The 16,086-nt window shown below is 49.6% G+C and overlaps 1 protein-coding gene across 14 annotated transcripts; it reads right to left on the minus strand.

The window, feature by feature from the left end:
* Positions 1–180: 180 nt before the first annotated feature.
* On the minus strand, positions 181–16,047 carry LOC134756389 (rab-like protein 2B). Of its 14 annotated transcripts, none has more exons than XM_055348648.2 (10): positions 15,873–16,033; positions 15,334–15,417; positions 14,560–14,723; positions 10,306–10,335; positions 9,025–9,104; positions 8,117–8,196; positions 2,571–2,682; positions 2,126–2,223; positions 1,712–1,795; positions 181–1,545 (listed from the first exon to the last, which is right to left on the minus strand). In XM_055348648.2, the coding sequence occupies exons 3-10, from the start codon at positions 14,664–14,666 to the stop codon at positions 1,447–1,449; spliced, it is 690 nt and encodes a 229-aa protein (XP_055204623.2). In that variant the 5' UTR covers positions 14,667–14,723; positions 15,334–15,417; positions 15,873–16,033; the 3' UTR covers positions 181–1,446. The 14 variants fall into 14 exon arrangements, with proteins under 14 accessions (XP_055204623.2, XP_063565736.1, XP_063565739.1 ...); XM_063709666.1 differs by having other exon boundaries at positions 15,263–15,417; XM_063709669.1 differs by lacking the exon at positions 15,334–15,417 and having other exon boundaries at positions 2,126–2,220; positions 14,560–14,719; positions 15,873–16,047.
* Between the last annotated feature and the right edge of the window lie 39 nt (positions 16,048–16,086).

The raw sequence follows: 16,086 nt of genomic DNA on the forward strand, positions 1-16,086 counted from the left end.
TGAAAACACTAAAATCCACTGAAATGGCCTCCAATATAGTGAATTGAGAGTAAACATGGGCTACCCTGCAACAGGTCAAGGCAGCTACCCCTCATTCATAAGGGTGATGATTTGCAGATTCTTTTGTCTTTTTGCTCCGAACACACTTCAGAGCCACAAAGCACATACATTTACTCAATGTTTATGTAATTCAGCCTTTACTGTAAAAAAGGAAACAATAAAAACAAAACCCTATTAATAAACACAATGCAAACAATGCCCGAGATTATCATAAAAACATACTAGCAAGCCACAAGTACCAGAGAGGGGTGAACAGGCATATCTGCTAGCTCTCCTCTTGCAGTCCTCAGCCTCCCACAGGAGGCACAAGGTCCAAACTATTCCTCAAAAAAAAGGACAGCCTCCTTATGCTGAAATAGGAACTTTAAAGGAAGCTCTTCTTGTAGTCCAAATGGATGTACCTTGTGGTATGGCTGTAAGGACTCGATTTTACCGCTTGTGTATTCCTAACTATAGCTATGCCTGTCACCTGCTGTTCCTGTGATCTCAGCTTTACCTAGAAGAGCTCCTGAAACAGAGTCGGTACACAGAAATCTGGAAGGAATAGCTATCTGCTCAAAAACGTTTGCTTAAAAACAGATGATTGGGGCCGGGCGCGGTGGCTCATACCTGTAAATCCCAGCACTTTGGGAGGCCGAGGTGGGCGGATCACGAGGTGAGGAGATCGAGACCATCCTGGGCAACATGGTGAAACCCCGTCTCTACTAAAAATACAAAAATTAGCTGAGCGTGGTGATGCCAGCCACTCGGGAGGCTGAGGCAGGAGAATCGTTTAAACCAGGGAGTCAGAGGTTGCAGCGAGCCGAGACTGCGCCACTGCACTCCAGCCTGGCGACAGAGCGAGACTCCGTCTCAGAACGAACAAAGAAACAAACCAGATGATTGGGAGACTGAAGAGGAAAAAAGATGGGAGAAAACGTAGGGAAAGGATGGGGCCTCACAGACTCAGCTGTGGGTGGGGGGGTAATCATTACCTCAGCAGAAGCACAGGGAATTGTCCCCGAGGTGAGCTTTGGAAAGAAAACAAAAACAAAAACAAAAACACCAAAAAACACCTAAATTTCCTGTATTAAAGTGACACATAATCATGTTTTCTGATTCTCTTCACTGTCTGCCTGGGGGGAGGGGGTGGGGAAGGTGTTAATGATGCTGATCCCTAATTCTGCTTCAAGGAGATCTGGTGGGGAATTCTTCCACCAGTCCAGAGTTTGCTGGTGCTGACCTCATCCCTGTATCACGGGCGTTGAATGTGGGAGGCTAATAGGACGGGTGGGTTGCAGGAGGTAGAAGAGGGGATGGCCTAGAGAGTTTCTCCATTCAGAGCTGGAGAGCTGTTGAAGGGAAGGGTATTTTAAAAGGGCTCCACCCACCCCTAGCCCCAGCCCCTCAGCTGTGGGGAGAGGCCGCCTCCTCTGATGGGGTCTCGATGCTGCTGCTCTGTTCCTGGTCTGGCACGTCCTCCTCTTCCTGCTCCAAGTTGAAGTTCTGTGAACAAGGTCGCAGGTGAGGCCTGGCCCTGCATTTGCTCAACCGCAGCTCTGATACATTTAGTGGGGCAAACTTAGGCAAGAGCCACTCTACTGGGTTGTAGTCCCTCTCCCTGAAGAGGAGCCGTTTCTTCCATCCCACCCGAAATGTGGACCTGACCTACCTCGAGCTCCTGAAAAATCTCATCCATGAAGTCCTGGGAGTTCTGTTTGTAAGACACAGCTAATCGAATTGCATCATTGAAGAGCTGGGGGTGAGGTAGAGATGGTGGATGAGAGTGCCTTGGACTCTGCCCAGTCCACCCCACTGGCCCCACTGTGAGACTACACAATACTCCATTCCTAAAATCAGCAACCTTACCCCTCCATTTGCCTCTCCCCATCACCCTGACCTATGTATGGTCAATGGACTTCTGCCTCATCAAGTCCAGGCCCATCAGCTCCTCCCCTCCCTGTCACCCATGCCCATGCACTGTCCCGGTTCTCTCCATCACACCTGCAGTAAGCCCTTCTCTTCACAGCTTCCCTTTACCACCTAGCGCCCTGACCTTGCTAGCTACCTCTGCAGTCAGCCATACCTTCACAACATTGGTACCATCAGCAGCCGAGACGAAATACAGGGGCAGGGAGAACTTCTTGGCAAAACTGAAGCTTTTTTGGGTCACGTTTATGTCTGCTGTAGAGAGAAGGTAGGACATTGGTCTGTCTGTCAAGGGAGGGGAAGAAGGTTTGGAGCGGGGGCCACTGGAGGCCTCCATTCCAGAAAGTGGGATAGGCAGGGATGATTGGGAAACATGTCCTAGAAAGAGCTCAGTTAATAGGGATCTGTGCCTTGGAAAGAGGGCAGGTCGGCTTAGCTGGCTTCTTTATAAGGTGGGAAGAATGCAAGCAACCAAGGCTTGTATCTTATCGTGGGAGGGAGAACCAATCACTGAATGCTGCCTGCCCAGGGAATGGAGGAGGAAATGTATGAGGGCAGGTCCCCAGTGAATTGCTAACACCCAGGTGCAGGGATGGCCCCACCATCAATTTTATTGGCCACCACGATGCATGGGATCTCTGGCCTGAACTCCCGAAGCTCTGTATACCAGGTGCTCAGGTTCCTATAGGTGACTTTCCTCTGTACATCAAACACCTGCAAAGGGCAGAGGAAGAAAGATAGCTCAGGTATGTCAATGTTTCTGCACCCCATCTCCAGGTGACTCACACACCCAAGCAGGTAAGCATGGTGCTGTTTGTGGGAACGCTCTGAATTGCAGCCTCTCTGACCACAGAGGCTGCCATTTCTCAGGGAAGCCCCCTGGAGCCTCCAGATGCGAACATGTTTTTAAAAATCTTATTCTTGGCCCAGTGCAGTGGCTCACACCTGTAAGCCCAGCACTTTGGGAGGTTGAGGCGGGTCAATCACCTGAGGTCAGGAGTTTGAGACCAGCCTGGCCAACATGGTGAAATTCCGTCTCTACTAAAAATGCAAAAAATTAGCTAAGCGTAGTGGCGCATGCCTGTAATCTCAGCTACTTGGGAGGCTGAGGCAGGAGAATTGCTTGAACTAGGGAGACGGAGGTTGCAGCGAGCCCAGATCATGCCATTGCACTCCAGCCTGGGCAACAAGAGCAAAACTCTGTCTGAAATAAACAAATAAATAACGTATTCCTTTTTTGTTATCTTGTCATCTAATCTTATTCACCTATTTTAACAATCATAAATGGAATCAATTTGCCAATTGATACAGTCTGTTAGAAATTGTAAAAACTTTTGTGTTTTTTAGTCTACTCTTGTATTTATTGCTTAAACTGTTTTAAAGTTCCTCTGTAGTAACCGTAAATGTTTCTAGAGTTTTACTTCAGTTACTATTTACTTTTATTTATTTATTTACTTTTTAGAGACAGGGTTTCACTGTCACCCAGGCTAGAATGCAGTGGCTCAATCACAGCTCACTGTAACCTCAAAACTCCTGGGCTCAAGGAATCCTCCTACCTCAGCCTCCCAAGTAGCATGCATACATTAATTTTTTTTATTATTATTTTTTTTGTAGAGGCAGGCTCTCCCTATGTTACTCAGGCTCATCTCAAACTCTTGGCCTCAAGGGATCCTCCCACCTGGGCCTCTAAAGGTGCTGGGGTTACAGGTGTTAGCCACCACAACTGCCCTTGTTTTTTTTTTTTTTTTTAGACGGAGTCTCACTCTGTTATCCAGGCCGGAGTGTGGTGGCATAATCTCAGCTCACTGCAACCTTTGCCTTCTGTGTTCAAGTGATTCTCTTGTCTCGGCCTCCTCAGTAACTGGGACTACAGGTGTGCGCCACCATGCCTGGCTAATTTTTATATTTTTAGTAGAGACAGGGTTTCGCCATGTTGGCCAGGCTGGTCTCGAACTCTTGATCTCAAGGGATCTCCATATATGGAGTCTTGCTCTGTTGCCTAGGCTGGAGTGCAGTGGCGCTATCTTGGCTCACTGCCACTGCAACCTCCACTTCCTAGGTTCAAGCGATTCTCATCTCAGCCTCTGGAGTAGCTGGGATTACAGGTGTGCACCACCACGCCTGGCTAATTTTTGTAGTTTTAGTAGAGACGGGGTTTCATCATGTTGGCCAGGCTGCTCTCAAACTCTTGACCTGCAGTGATCTGCCTGCCTAGGCCTCCCAAAGTACTGGGATTACAGGCATGAGCTACTGCACCTGGCTGATTTACTTTTAAGCTTTTGTTTACTTCTTTGTTCTTTCTGCTTTTTGTTTTTTGAGATAGGGTCTTACTCTGTCAGCCAGGCTGGAGTGCAGTGGCACAATCTTGGCTTACTGCTCCTCGACCCCCTGGGGTCCGGTGATCCTCCTACCTCAGCCTCCTGAGTAGCTGGAACTACAGGCACATGCCACCATGCCTGGCTAATTTTGTTTATTTTTTGTAGAGATAAGCTCTCATTATATTAACCAGGCTGGTCTTGAACTCCCGGGCTCAAGTGATCCTCCTGCCTCAGCCTCCCAAATTTCTGGGATTACAGGCATAAGCCACTATGCCCGGCCTCTTTAAATTTTTTTAAAGTAATTTTTATGTTTTATTATTTGCAGTTCATAATTGTATTACTTTATAATTTGTTTTTACCTATTTTATTTTTATTTATTTATTTATTTTGAGATGGACTCTTGCTCTGTTGCCCAGGCTAGAGTGCAGTGGCAGTATCTTGGCTCACTGCCACCGCAACCTCCACCTCCTGGGTTCAAACGATTCTCCTGTCTTCAAACGATTCTCCTGTCTCAGCCTCCCGAGTAGCTGGATTACAGGTGTGCACCACCACGCCTGGCTAATTTTTGTATTTCTAGTAGAGACGGGGTTTCAACATGTTGGTCAGGCTGGTCTCGAACTCCTGACCTCAGGTGATCTGCCCGCCTAGGCCTCCCAAAGTACTGGGATTAAAGGCATGAGTCACCACGCCCAGCCTGTTTCTACCTATTTTAAAATATCAGCAAGAAGGATGAGCACTGCAAACCAGCTCTAAGGGCAGAACTCTGAAAGACAGCTGAGCTGCTGCTACAGTGAGCCTTCATGCCCTTCACAGGAGCTCCTCCAAAGTGTCTAGCCCAAACTGCCCTAGTACAACAGTCAGTGGATTAAAGTTACAGACAACCACCACCCTGTAACTGCTGGCACAGCTCACCTCACTTCTAAATCACCCAGCTATTTGTGCAAGCAACATGGTTCAAGCTCAGGGCTAGGGGCTCGCCCTGTGTGGTGGCGGGAGGGTCAGCAACTGTCACATCTCAAGAGGTGGCAGGAAGTCTATGTGGATTCTCTTTCACAGGCCAATTTCAATGAATCACCAGGTTGTCTTGAATTCCCGATGAAGACTCCTTATAAAGGATGTCTGTAACTAAACTTCTGGAATCTGCCTCACACCAGGCTCAGATGCCTTTTGTCCAGGTCTGGTTTCCTGAGCATCCGTTCCTTGTTTTGAGAGCTGAGGAGGAGCTGGCTAGAATGAGGAGCATCCCCATCTCAAGGTTTCAAGGTGGAGGGTCGAGCCCTGGTTCCGTCTCTGACCCTCAGCTCCCTGTGTGGTCAGAAGGCAAGTGCTTTCTACTCGCCAGGGCCCGTGCAGCAGACTGGGGTTGGTGGCAGGCACCTGCAGACACAGGCATGGTGGCAGGAGAGACACCCCAGGCCTTCAGAAGAGGGTCTGAGGTGAGCCCACGGAGATGCATCAGATGCAGGAAGCAGTCACTCCAAGAGAAAAAGAGAGGTGAGCTCAAAATACCAAATGCCACTGTAGGCCTGAAACCAAACTGGCTAGGAGCAAGCTCCTCTGCTCTTGAGGGTCAGACTTCTGCACTACACTGCCCCCATTTGCCTTGCCCCATCATCCTCTTGCTTAGTACCTTAACAGTTATCAGAGTTAAAGCTTTTGGAATTTTTCAAGGGATTTTGTTCTCAAGGGGCAGTCAGGGGAATTAGGTGATGAGTTCCTTCCTTTACCATCTGCAAAGGGTCAGAAGGGAAGAATCCTCACTGTCCTCACCACTGGTATCTGTACTGTGCCTACCAGTCAGTCAGTTCCTGGGGCAGCACGTGTGTCTTTCCACCTGGGCACTCCCAGCATCCTGCACACGGGCATCACAGACAGTCCATGTTGTGGAAGGGATCAGTGGTGCAGGAGCACACACGAAAGAGTTATGCTAATGACAAACATCAGAGGAGGCTGCATGGAGGTGGTGGCATTGAAGCAGGGCCTGAAAAATGAGCAGAGTTTCAAATAAAGGGGTGTGAGCTGGGGAGAGGCCGAGGGAAGAGCATGAAGGAAGGTGTGCAGAGGAGCAGGTGACAATGAGCAGAACAGAGCAGCTCCTTCTGCATCCCCTCTGCTATTGCTTCTTACAGATGAGATGACACCTACTCAGCCATGCATCTCTCTCAGTGCCAAGGTAACGCCATGCATATTTACAGACAATCACTAAGTGGGAGGTAGGGCTAGAAAGGTGGGTGTCTAAATGCTATGGGGTGCCATGGCAGACTTTATTAATATATGCCAACAATGGTGGCAACCTGTCCATCCCATGTGTTCTTTTAACCATGTGACTCTGGTTCCCCACTGAGAGATGCCATCTGTTTCTTCCCTCTGTGACTATGGACAGAGAGATGCCACATATTCCATGGCTAGGCCATAAAAGGAAATATAAGTCCCACCGGGTTCTCTCTGGATACTTGATCTCGGGATCTTGGCTGATACTGTGAGCAAACCCAAATCAGCCCAACTGACAAACTGCGAAGAAACACGGGGAGTAGAACCTGCTGGTGATCCAGCCAAGTACCAGCGTGTGTGTGGGGAGATGCCCCAGGCAGTTCCAGCCTGGAACCCAGCCTTGGAGTCTTCTTAGCTGAGACTTCAGACATGGATTCGCGATCCATCAGAAAATGGTTGTTTTATACCGCCAAGTTTTGGGGTTTTGTGTTAAAGCAAGACCTTGAATGCTATTCCAAGAAGTTTTAGTGACCGAGGTTTTCACTTGGTGACAATTGCTAGGGTTAATAATTCAGAAGACTAGTCTATTACTTTCTGCATTGTTGATGGCCGATATTCATGAAAATGTGGGTTTTTTTTAGATGGAGTTTTGCTCTTGTTGCCCAGGCTGGAGTGCAGTGGTGTGATCTCGGCTCACTGCAACCTCTGCCTCCCGGGTTCAAGTGATTCTCCTGCCTCAGCCTCCCAAGTAGCTGGGATTACAGGCACCCGCCACCACGCCCAGCTAATTTTTTGTATTTTTAGTAGAGACGGGATTTCACCATGTTGGCCAGGCTGGTCTCAAACTGCTGACCTCAGGTGATCCACCCATCTTGGCCTCCCAAAGTGCTGGGATTACAGGCATGAGCCACCGTGCCCAGCCATGAAAATGTTTTTTAAGTGACCCAAAAGAAAAACATGCTCCTTTTCAGCATTTAAAAGTGGTGGCCTGAGAACCAAGCCAGGGAATTCACGGGTAGGAACTTCTATAGGACACAGGTTTACAGAGCTCCTTTTTCTTTTCTTAGCCCTTTCCTCGGCTGCATTTTTCTCTTGGAATGACTGCTTCACCACACCCCGGTCACCAGGGTGGAACCGTGAGGATTGCGTCCTAGGCAACAAAATGGGAGGCTCGGGGGGAGGCAAGGGGCTGGCCTGAGAGAGAAGGTTCTCTGGGACCCGCAGCATCTACTCAGTCCCAGCACGTACCCCCTGGGGAAAAGCAGCAGGCAACAGTGGAGGGAGGCCTTGGGAGCTTGTCTGACAGGTTAGGTCCATCAGAGGGACTGTGGCCCTGTTTCAGGCATATGTTTGCCTCTTGGATGCTACACCTGATGTTGAAGCCCTGAGCTTGCTGTTCCACCTTTTCTCCACCCATCCCCGCCTACAGAGAGCTCACCTGGCACCTTCTCACTAAGAAGCTCTGGGGAGCAGGTGTGGTTTGAAACATCCCCCGGGTGACCCTAAGCCCCCCTCCCACAACACCCAGACTTGGTTACAAGGGCCCAGGGCTGCTAGGCCCCTCACCTCTCAGGCCAGACTTGCCCAGTGCCTCTGTCCACCTCCCCACCGTCTCGTACCATGATGCAGGCGTGGGCCTTGTGGTAGTAGGAGGCATGCATGCTCTGGAACCGCTCCTGGCCTGCCGTGTCCCAAAAGTCTGCAGTGTGAACACAGACAGACCCACATGCCCGGTGCATTTCTGTGCAAGTCACTAAGATACAACACACATGCGGCACAAACCACAGCACATGTGTGAGTGTACATGGGGAGCACAGGGAGAAACAGAGACCATACGGCCCCACAAGTGTGTCTTCAAGACACAGTGTACCTGAGTGTGATGTGAGAGGTGTGTGTTCACCTGTGTGTATGGGAAGACAGTGGGTCAGGGGCCAGGAGGAAGGACAACACACTGGAAGCCCAAGGAGGGAGAAGATAGTTCCCCGTTTCCCACGTGACACGCAGGGTCCTCTAAGTTCCAAACTATTCCAACTTCTCACGTGCTCTGACTGCAGACGGTAGACAGAGTCAGGCAGGCTGTGTGCCCGGCCAAGGAGAAGATTATGACCCGATGGAAGGTCGCAGCCTGATGTGGGAGATAATGTTCTGACCACATTTATTTTTTCAAACTGGCTGAGTAAGAACCCCTGAAGCTAGGAAAACTACTGCCTCATCGAAGGCCTCTTATGTTCTTCTTCCCTGAGGTGGGTACAGCCCCCCTGACTTCTCCTTTCCTGAACCCTGTCCTGCACAGGTGCTGGCCTGGAGGCCAGGTCAGAGGGCTGGGACTTGGCCCCTGCATGCCTCCTTCCACCCTCCATGGCCTCCTGGCTCCTGGCTCTCTGGGTTCTCTCTAGCACCCCTTGTCCCTGCCTGGGGTCTCATTTTCTCCCTGTGGACTCTCTCCTTATGAACCTTCCCTCACCTCCCCTCATCTCCCATTTCCTCTTTCCTGAGGGTCAGCATGTCTTGGCCCTGTGCCACTTACCCACAAGGATGGTCTTGCCATCTACCGTGGCTGTGTGCTTGTACAGGGTCAGGGCGTACGTGGACAGCTGCTGTGGCTGACTGCACTCAGGTTAAGGACCAAAATCAATAAAAGGGGAGGTAAGGAAGGAGTGGGGAGCAGGGGTGTTTGGTTTGATGAAATGGATCCTCTCCCTCCTCTTCTCTTTGGAGTTATTGAGATTTTAAATCAAATGAATGTTGCAGACAGAGGATCAGCTTCACATACCACTGGTACAAGCTCCATGGAAGGGTGAGGGGTGGGAGGAGATGGGAGTGTGTCCTGGCCATCGAAGTCTGAGGTAAAACATAGAACGGGATTTTACAGACAAGTGTCATACAAGGCATCATGCAGTTGGAAAATGCAAATGTGGATACCCCAACTCAATCATGGATGGAGCTTTCGCAGGCTAGAAAGGAAACCCTAACCCTAGGTAGCAACATGACCATTCCAGGGACAAAAGCTCCCACAAGCCATACAGTTGACAAGCTGTCAATCAATTTGGAGTCTGCCTATGTTTGAAACCCTGAGAAAAAGGGTTAAACTCTGGGGCTTAACACCTTCCGAGGCTGCAAGAAGCTGGACAGTGTAAAAAGCAGAGCCAAATGACGCAGGTGGGCTGGGTGTGCAGGAGCACTTGGTAGAAGGTGGAGTAACACATACTCAGATCTTAAGGCAACTGAGCCTTGGGGTGCTGAGCCTAGGACAGGCAGCAGCAGGCTCCAGGGGCTCCTCTCACCTGTGGTTCTCAGTGGATCCACTTGGGAAGCTGTTTAAAAATCTCCCAGTTGCGGGGAGGAACTCACTCCAAACCTATGCAATATAACAATTCATGGGAGAAAGGTGGGGCTGGCAGCTCCTATTTTACAAAGTTCATTCATATCAGAGATTTTTTCAATAGTAGGGGGCCCAAGCTTTGAGGTTAGAGAGGTTAAATGACTTGGCCAGTATCAGAAGCTACTGAGGAGGAGGAGGTGGGGTTTGAATCCAGGCATTAGATCCAAACCATTTGCTGTTTGCCATTCTACTGCCCTCTTAATATAAAACAATCCAAATATGAGTAAGGTCCAAAATATACAGCACTGATTGTGCAATGCCATGTGGGTCAATCGGCAAGAAACAAGTGCGGAACAAAACCTGTGCATTCACTTACCCAATCCTCCTTCCTGGGCTGCTGGTATAAAGGGGTGGGCAGTGGGACACTGATACATGAGCGTGGGAAGACCCACAGGAACAAGGGGTACTTCAAACCTTGAAGGATACAAGCCATCCATGAGAAATCTCTCCATGAGTCTGTAAGCAGAACAGGCAAGGTGGTCAGATGGCGTCTCCATCTCTCCCTTGTCCCAAACTTTTGCACCCTAAGGCTGACAACCTGGAAGCCACCTGTGGCTTCCCTTCCCCCTTTCACTCCACAGCCACACAGCTTCCGGGTCAAGTCTGGAAGCTGGGTATCAGCATTACTAACCCGTCATAACAAAACAGCTCATGTCACTATGAGTACACACACCAGCCCATGTGAAGCTCTCAAATCTGTTATTTCCACCAGAGCACAGTTCTGCACATACAATTACCCTTATGTTGTGCAAAGGGAAACAGAGGCCAGGCCAAAGCTGCGCCTTCCGTTCAAAAGCCATTTCCCGGTCGGGCGCGGTGGCTCACGCCTGTAATCCCAGCACTTTGGGAGGCCAAGAGCAGCCTGGCCAACATGGTGAAGCCCTTGTCTCCACTAAAGATACAAAAAATTAGCCAGGTGTGGTGACACACGCCTGTAATCCCAGCTACTCAGGAGGCTGAGACAGGAGAATCTGCTTGATCTATTGGTTATTGAGAGGACTATCAATTCTGAATGTGGTCAGTTATCCTGTGAAAAAATTAGGCAGACTTGGTCACTCCTCTCTGCAAAACCATCCAGTGGTTCCCCATTTCTTTCAGTTCAAACTCTCCCATTTCTTTTCTCTCCCTCTGTTCTAGCCACTGGCCATTTCCTCCTTTTGTTGTTGAAATGCTCCTGCCAGATATCTGCAAGGCTCACTCCTTGCTTTTTTCAAGTCTTTGACCCAATGTTACCTTTACAACTAGGCCTTCCCTGACCACTCTCTTGACATTGCAACCTTTTTTCCCTCACGTTTTGAAGGGTCACTGCTTGCCTGTCTGTCAGTGTAATACACTCTAACCATGATTTTATACTTCTGATATTTAAACTGCAGCTTGAATTGTAAAAGGAGGATAGATTTTATTTATAACTATAAAGAAACAGCACCCTTACTATAAAGAAAACACATCATCTTCTTAGATCACGTAGAAAATTACACAAAGAAATTACCGCGGCCAGAGGTTAAGATGGTAAATGAAAAAGACTCAAGCTCAGAACCCTGTCTTGAGAGGGCACATGCTCAGAAAGTGCAGGAGGAAGAGGAGAGATCCATAAACTTGCCTCATCCAAGCAGAAGCAGTGAAAGAATAAAAACACAGGCACAGAGGGATTTTCGTAAGGAAAAGTTGCCTCTGGAAGACAGGATGAAGGAGAGAAAAAGAGGCCCCAGAGACTCATTCCCTCCCAACATTCTGCAGCTTAGCAGAGAACCAGCTCGGCAGGCCTGAGCTCAAAAACAGAGCAGGCCTACCTCTGGAGGCTCTAGGGAGCTGCCTCTGTCACTGTCACATACACAGATGTTCCCTGTCTTCTTTTCCCAAAAATATTTAGAGTAGGCACTGGTCACTGGTGGCCTAAGCACAACTCCCTCAGGATAATGAGAGCTTGGGACCCAGGGAGTCACATGGTGTGACTTTTCTGCTTGTAAGTTTCCCCCATCACCCTAGTCTGTACTCACACCATGTGGCCTTAGTTTTGGGTGGGGGGGGGGGTGTGCCTTTGCCCTCTTTGTACAACGATGATAGGCAATCACTAACGGGAATGGAAGACCCTAAAGGCCAAGTTAGACAGCTATCAAAGAAAAAAGACAACACATCTGGACCTAACTACTCTTAAAGATGGAATCAGAAAGCCACGTCTTGTTGGCCGGGTGCGGTGGCTCACGCCTGTAATCCCAGCACTTTGGGAGGCCAAGGCAGACAGATCACTTGAGGTTAGGAATTCCAGACCAACCTGGCCAACATGGCAAAACCTCTGCTAAAAATACAAAAAAATTAGCTAGGCATGGTGGCGCATGCCTGTAATCCCAGCTACTCAGGAGGCTGAGGCATGAGAATTGCTTGAACCTGGGAGGCGGAGGTTGCAGTGAGCAGAGATTGCCCCACTATACTCCAGCCTGGGTGACAGAGCAAGACTCTGTCTCAAAAAACAAACAAACAAACAAACAAAAAAAAACACCATGTCTTGTTATTAAGCAGTATGATCACCTGGGGTCAAAAGAAATCTGGTCTGGTGCAGTGGCTCACGCCTGTAATGGCAGCTCAGGAAGGTGGCTTGTGCAGGAGCAAAGGAAAAGCCTTCCACAGCAGGCAGTGCCCAGGTCTGAGGACACCTGTTCACAGGGGGTAGGGGAGCTGTCATCAGAGCCCACCAACAGAGCCCTGAGTGGAATCAAGAAGCATGAACATGCTGCATGAGGAAAAAAAAAAAAAGGCACCTTAAAGAAAGCCTGGTGACTGGGGCTGCTACTGTTGTAAATTTCTGAACTCTGCAAGAAGGCCGCACTGCCACAACATTGCTATCTAGAAATGAGGCCGTGTACAACTGACGCCCTTCAGATATGATGAACACAAGTGTTAACTTTTTTTTTTTTTTTTTGAGACAGGGTCTTGCTCTGTCACTAGGCTAGAGTGCAGTGGCGCAATCATAGCTCACCACAGCCTGGATGTGTTAACCTCTTAATGGGTGTTTTAGCCCAACTGGGTTTAGATTCATAGGTTAGAGACACTGAAAATTGGCAGTAATTCTTGAGTCCAATCAAAACTGAACCACAGTGTTCTCATGCACTCACCTTCCCTCAGATGCACTGTTTCCATTGTATCTGGGACAACATTTTGCCTGAGATACTGCTAGTGGATGAAGACTGGCTTGTTTTCTAATTGTTGTGTCTGTGGAGGCCAATGTTATGGTAATCTTTGACGTCAAGTTAACTACTTGGATTCTTATTTTTTGTTACTGTTCGAAATGAGGCATATAAAGAGACTAGCATTGAACTTGGGAGCTGGGTATACCAAGATACATTCTCCGAAAGTTCTGTTTGTTATTAAAGTGGCAATTTGCTCTACACCTGCCTGCCATTTCTATTCTTTGTTGTTTTAAACTTGAGTGGGGATAAAGGGGGTGTTATTTATTGGGTAACCTTCCCAAACTACAACACCTATCCTCACTTTTACTGTACAGGCGTGCTGTTGAGGATGGTCAAAGTAACTATAAAATACTAAACCAGAGGCCGGGCGCGGTGGCTCATGCCTATAATCCCAGCACTTTCGGAGGCTGAGGTGGGCGGATCACGAGGTCAGGAGATCAAGACCTTCCTGGCTAACAAGGTGAAGCCCCGTCTCTACTAAAAATACAAAAATAAAATTAGCTGGGTGTGGTGGCAGGCGCCTGTAGTCCTAGCTACTCGCAAGGCTGTGGCAGGAGAATGGCGTGAACCCGGGAGGCGGAGCTTGCAGTGAGCCGAGATCACGTCACTGCACTCCAGCCTGGGTGACAGAGTGAGACTCCGTCTCAAAAAAATAAAAAATAAAAAAACTAAACCAGAGCTGCAGTGTGTGATTGTGTGGTGGGGAAGAGAGAGAGAGAAAGAGAGAGAGAGAGAGAATTCAAAGTCATGGAGATGGCCTAAAAACCAGCAAAGCCCCCAGAGAATTATTCACAGCTACCTGAGTCAAAGGACTTGATTATAAAAATGAAGGTAGAAACCAAGGTGGGCCTGGAGTACTTGGGAGATAAACGTAACCACTTCTCTGGGCAGGGGCAAGTGTACCGTCATGCTATGAAGGCAGAAATGGACATGTGCCCTCAGCAGTCCTAGGCGTGAGAACTAGGAATTCTCATGGAGACAAGCTGGCAGCACGGCAGAGCCTCCCTTCACCTCTCCGGGTGGCATGTAGGCACCGAAATTCATTACAAGAAGAAGCCAGTCTTCACAATGATTATAGTCAATCGTCAGTTCTACCCAGTTTTCTCTATTTCAGAGAGTCCCTCCAAGAAAGCATCTTTACCACCTTTACCCAATCTGTCACGGTGGCATAGTCACTTTTGTCTTTCCATTCCCACTCCCCGCCCTTGCCATCCCTCAGCCCACAAACCACATACAGTGTCCTCAGTTGCTCCACACGTTCTCTCAGGGCTCAGAGGAAACATTCAAATTCCTCAGTCCTTATGACCTGCCCCCTCCACCCAACACACACAATGGCTCACGTGATTCCCCTCGTTCCCCCATGAACATCTGGGCTCCAGCCAAGACTGCTCCTTCCCCAGCCCCAAGAAGCCATGCTCCTCTGCCTCTGGAGGACTTTTTAAATGACCCAGACCCTCTCTGGGGCTGGTATTTATTCCCTAATCTCCCAACATACTTGGATTTGCCCACTGCACTGCCTCCCAGGCAGATGATCTTCACGTTGTCATCAGCATCATACTTCCCTTGGTCCAACTCACTCGGTTTGGTTTTGTCTTCTGCCATTGGCTCCTAGCTGTAGAGAGGGGTCCAGCCCAAGGGAGGGGAGGGTATTGTCACTGTCTGGGAAGATCAACAAGAGGCTGTTGTCAGAGATAAGTCCCCTCAACCAAATCTCCAGCTGTACCTCCATCCAGACTGCTTCCCTCAGTGCCAGACTGAGATATGGTATGCAATTGACTACTAGCCTTGGAGTAGCAGAGTATGACACACAGGCATCAATAATATGTTATACACAAATAGTTAAGTCCTGCGCACCCCAAATGCTGCTCCTCACGTTACCCATTTACACAAGACATTCGCCAGGCATCCAGTGCCAAAGGCTGTGTGCAACATTATGTCTAGCTCTGTTTTACTCTCCTCACACCTAAATATGACTTTGTAAACATTCCTGAGAATGTAACCACAGTCCAGACTCTTAGCTAGGGGGGCACATAGAAATGATATGATGACGAGATAGCAGCAATAGGTGAGCCTTACTGGGCATTCACCATGAGCAGACCTTGCACAGGGTTCAGAGGATGGAAGACACAATGATAGCAGAGTCTACTGTGGTGAGAGCTACGACAGAAGTATGCACACGGGTCAGGGGTAGAAAATACCAACAGGGCCCCCGAGTTTTCCTGACTGTGCCACCACACAGCTACTGCTTCTGCACAGCCAGGGACTTCGCCTTGTTTATCCAGGGAGACAATTCCTGGGAAGTGGCAGATGCCTGGAAAGCATGATGAGGGGTCTGCCCCCTTTCACCTGTACCCTGTACAGAGAGCGACAGAAAGCCAAATCCAGCTTCATGGCTCCATGCTTGAAGACGTTCTTTCTTTTGTTTAGAGATAGGGTCTCACTCTGTCGCCCAGGCTGGAGTGCAGTGGCGCGATCACGGCTCACTGCAGCCTCCAACTCCTGGACTCAAGCGATCCTCCCTCCTCGGCATCCCTGGACTATAGGCGTGAGCCACTGCTTACGGGCGAAGACTTGCTTGTCGGTATCCTCGCCATCTAAGTGGGTAAGCTATCTTTCGATAAATGTTTTTGGCCACCAACCATGTCCAGGCATCGCCAGGCTGCCCGTCCCGCCCCCCACAACAGCCTCGCGAAGCCACCTTTCCGTGCTTCCCCTGACCCGGACGCCCTCTCGCCCACACCGCTAGGGAGGCCTCGGAGGGGCTGTCCCCGCGTGCTAAGCCAGCCACCGGGGCGGATTTGCCCTCACGTGCGGTTCCGAGTGAGGGCTGGAGAGACCAGGGACGCTGCGGGTCGGCCCCTCGGGCCCTGCCGCCCGTCTGGACTCTGCGCGCTGTCGAACCACGCCCGCCGGCCCAGCTCGCGCCGCAGCGCACTCCACTTCCGGCTCGGCCCGCGTCCTCGCAGCTGCTAGGCAACCGCGCAAGGACCCCGAGGGAGGCTGCCCGGCCGAAGGCCTGAAG

This window comes from Gorilla gorilla, chromosome 7, assembly GCF_029281585.2.
Source record: "Gorilla gorilla gorilla isolate KB3781 chromosome 7, NHGRI_mGorGor1-v2.1_pri, whole genome shotgun sequence".
Classification (NCBI taxonomy): domain Eukaryota; kingdom Metazoa; phylum Chordata; class Mammalia; order Primates; family Hominidae; genus Gorilla; species Gorilla gorilla.

Bases quoted from the DNA above. Each gene is read 5' to 3' on its own strand.
- LOC134756389 (XM_063709665.1), bottom strand. From the start codon at position 14,666: ATGGCAGAAGACAAAACCAAACCGAGTGAGTTGGACCAAGGGAAGTAT. The intron at 1,796-2,125 runs GTATGGCTGACT...CCTCACCCCCAG, and splicing joins ATGGTACCAATGTTGTGAAG to CTCTTCAATGATGCAATTCG. The intron at 1,546-1,711 runs GTAGGTCAGGTC...CCTTGTTCACAG, and splicing joins AGATTTTTCAGGAGCTCGAG to AACTTCAACTTGGAGCAGGA.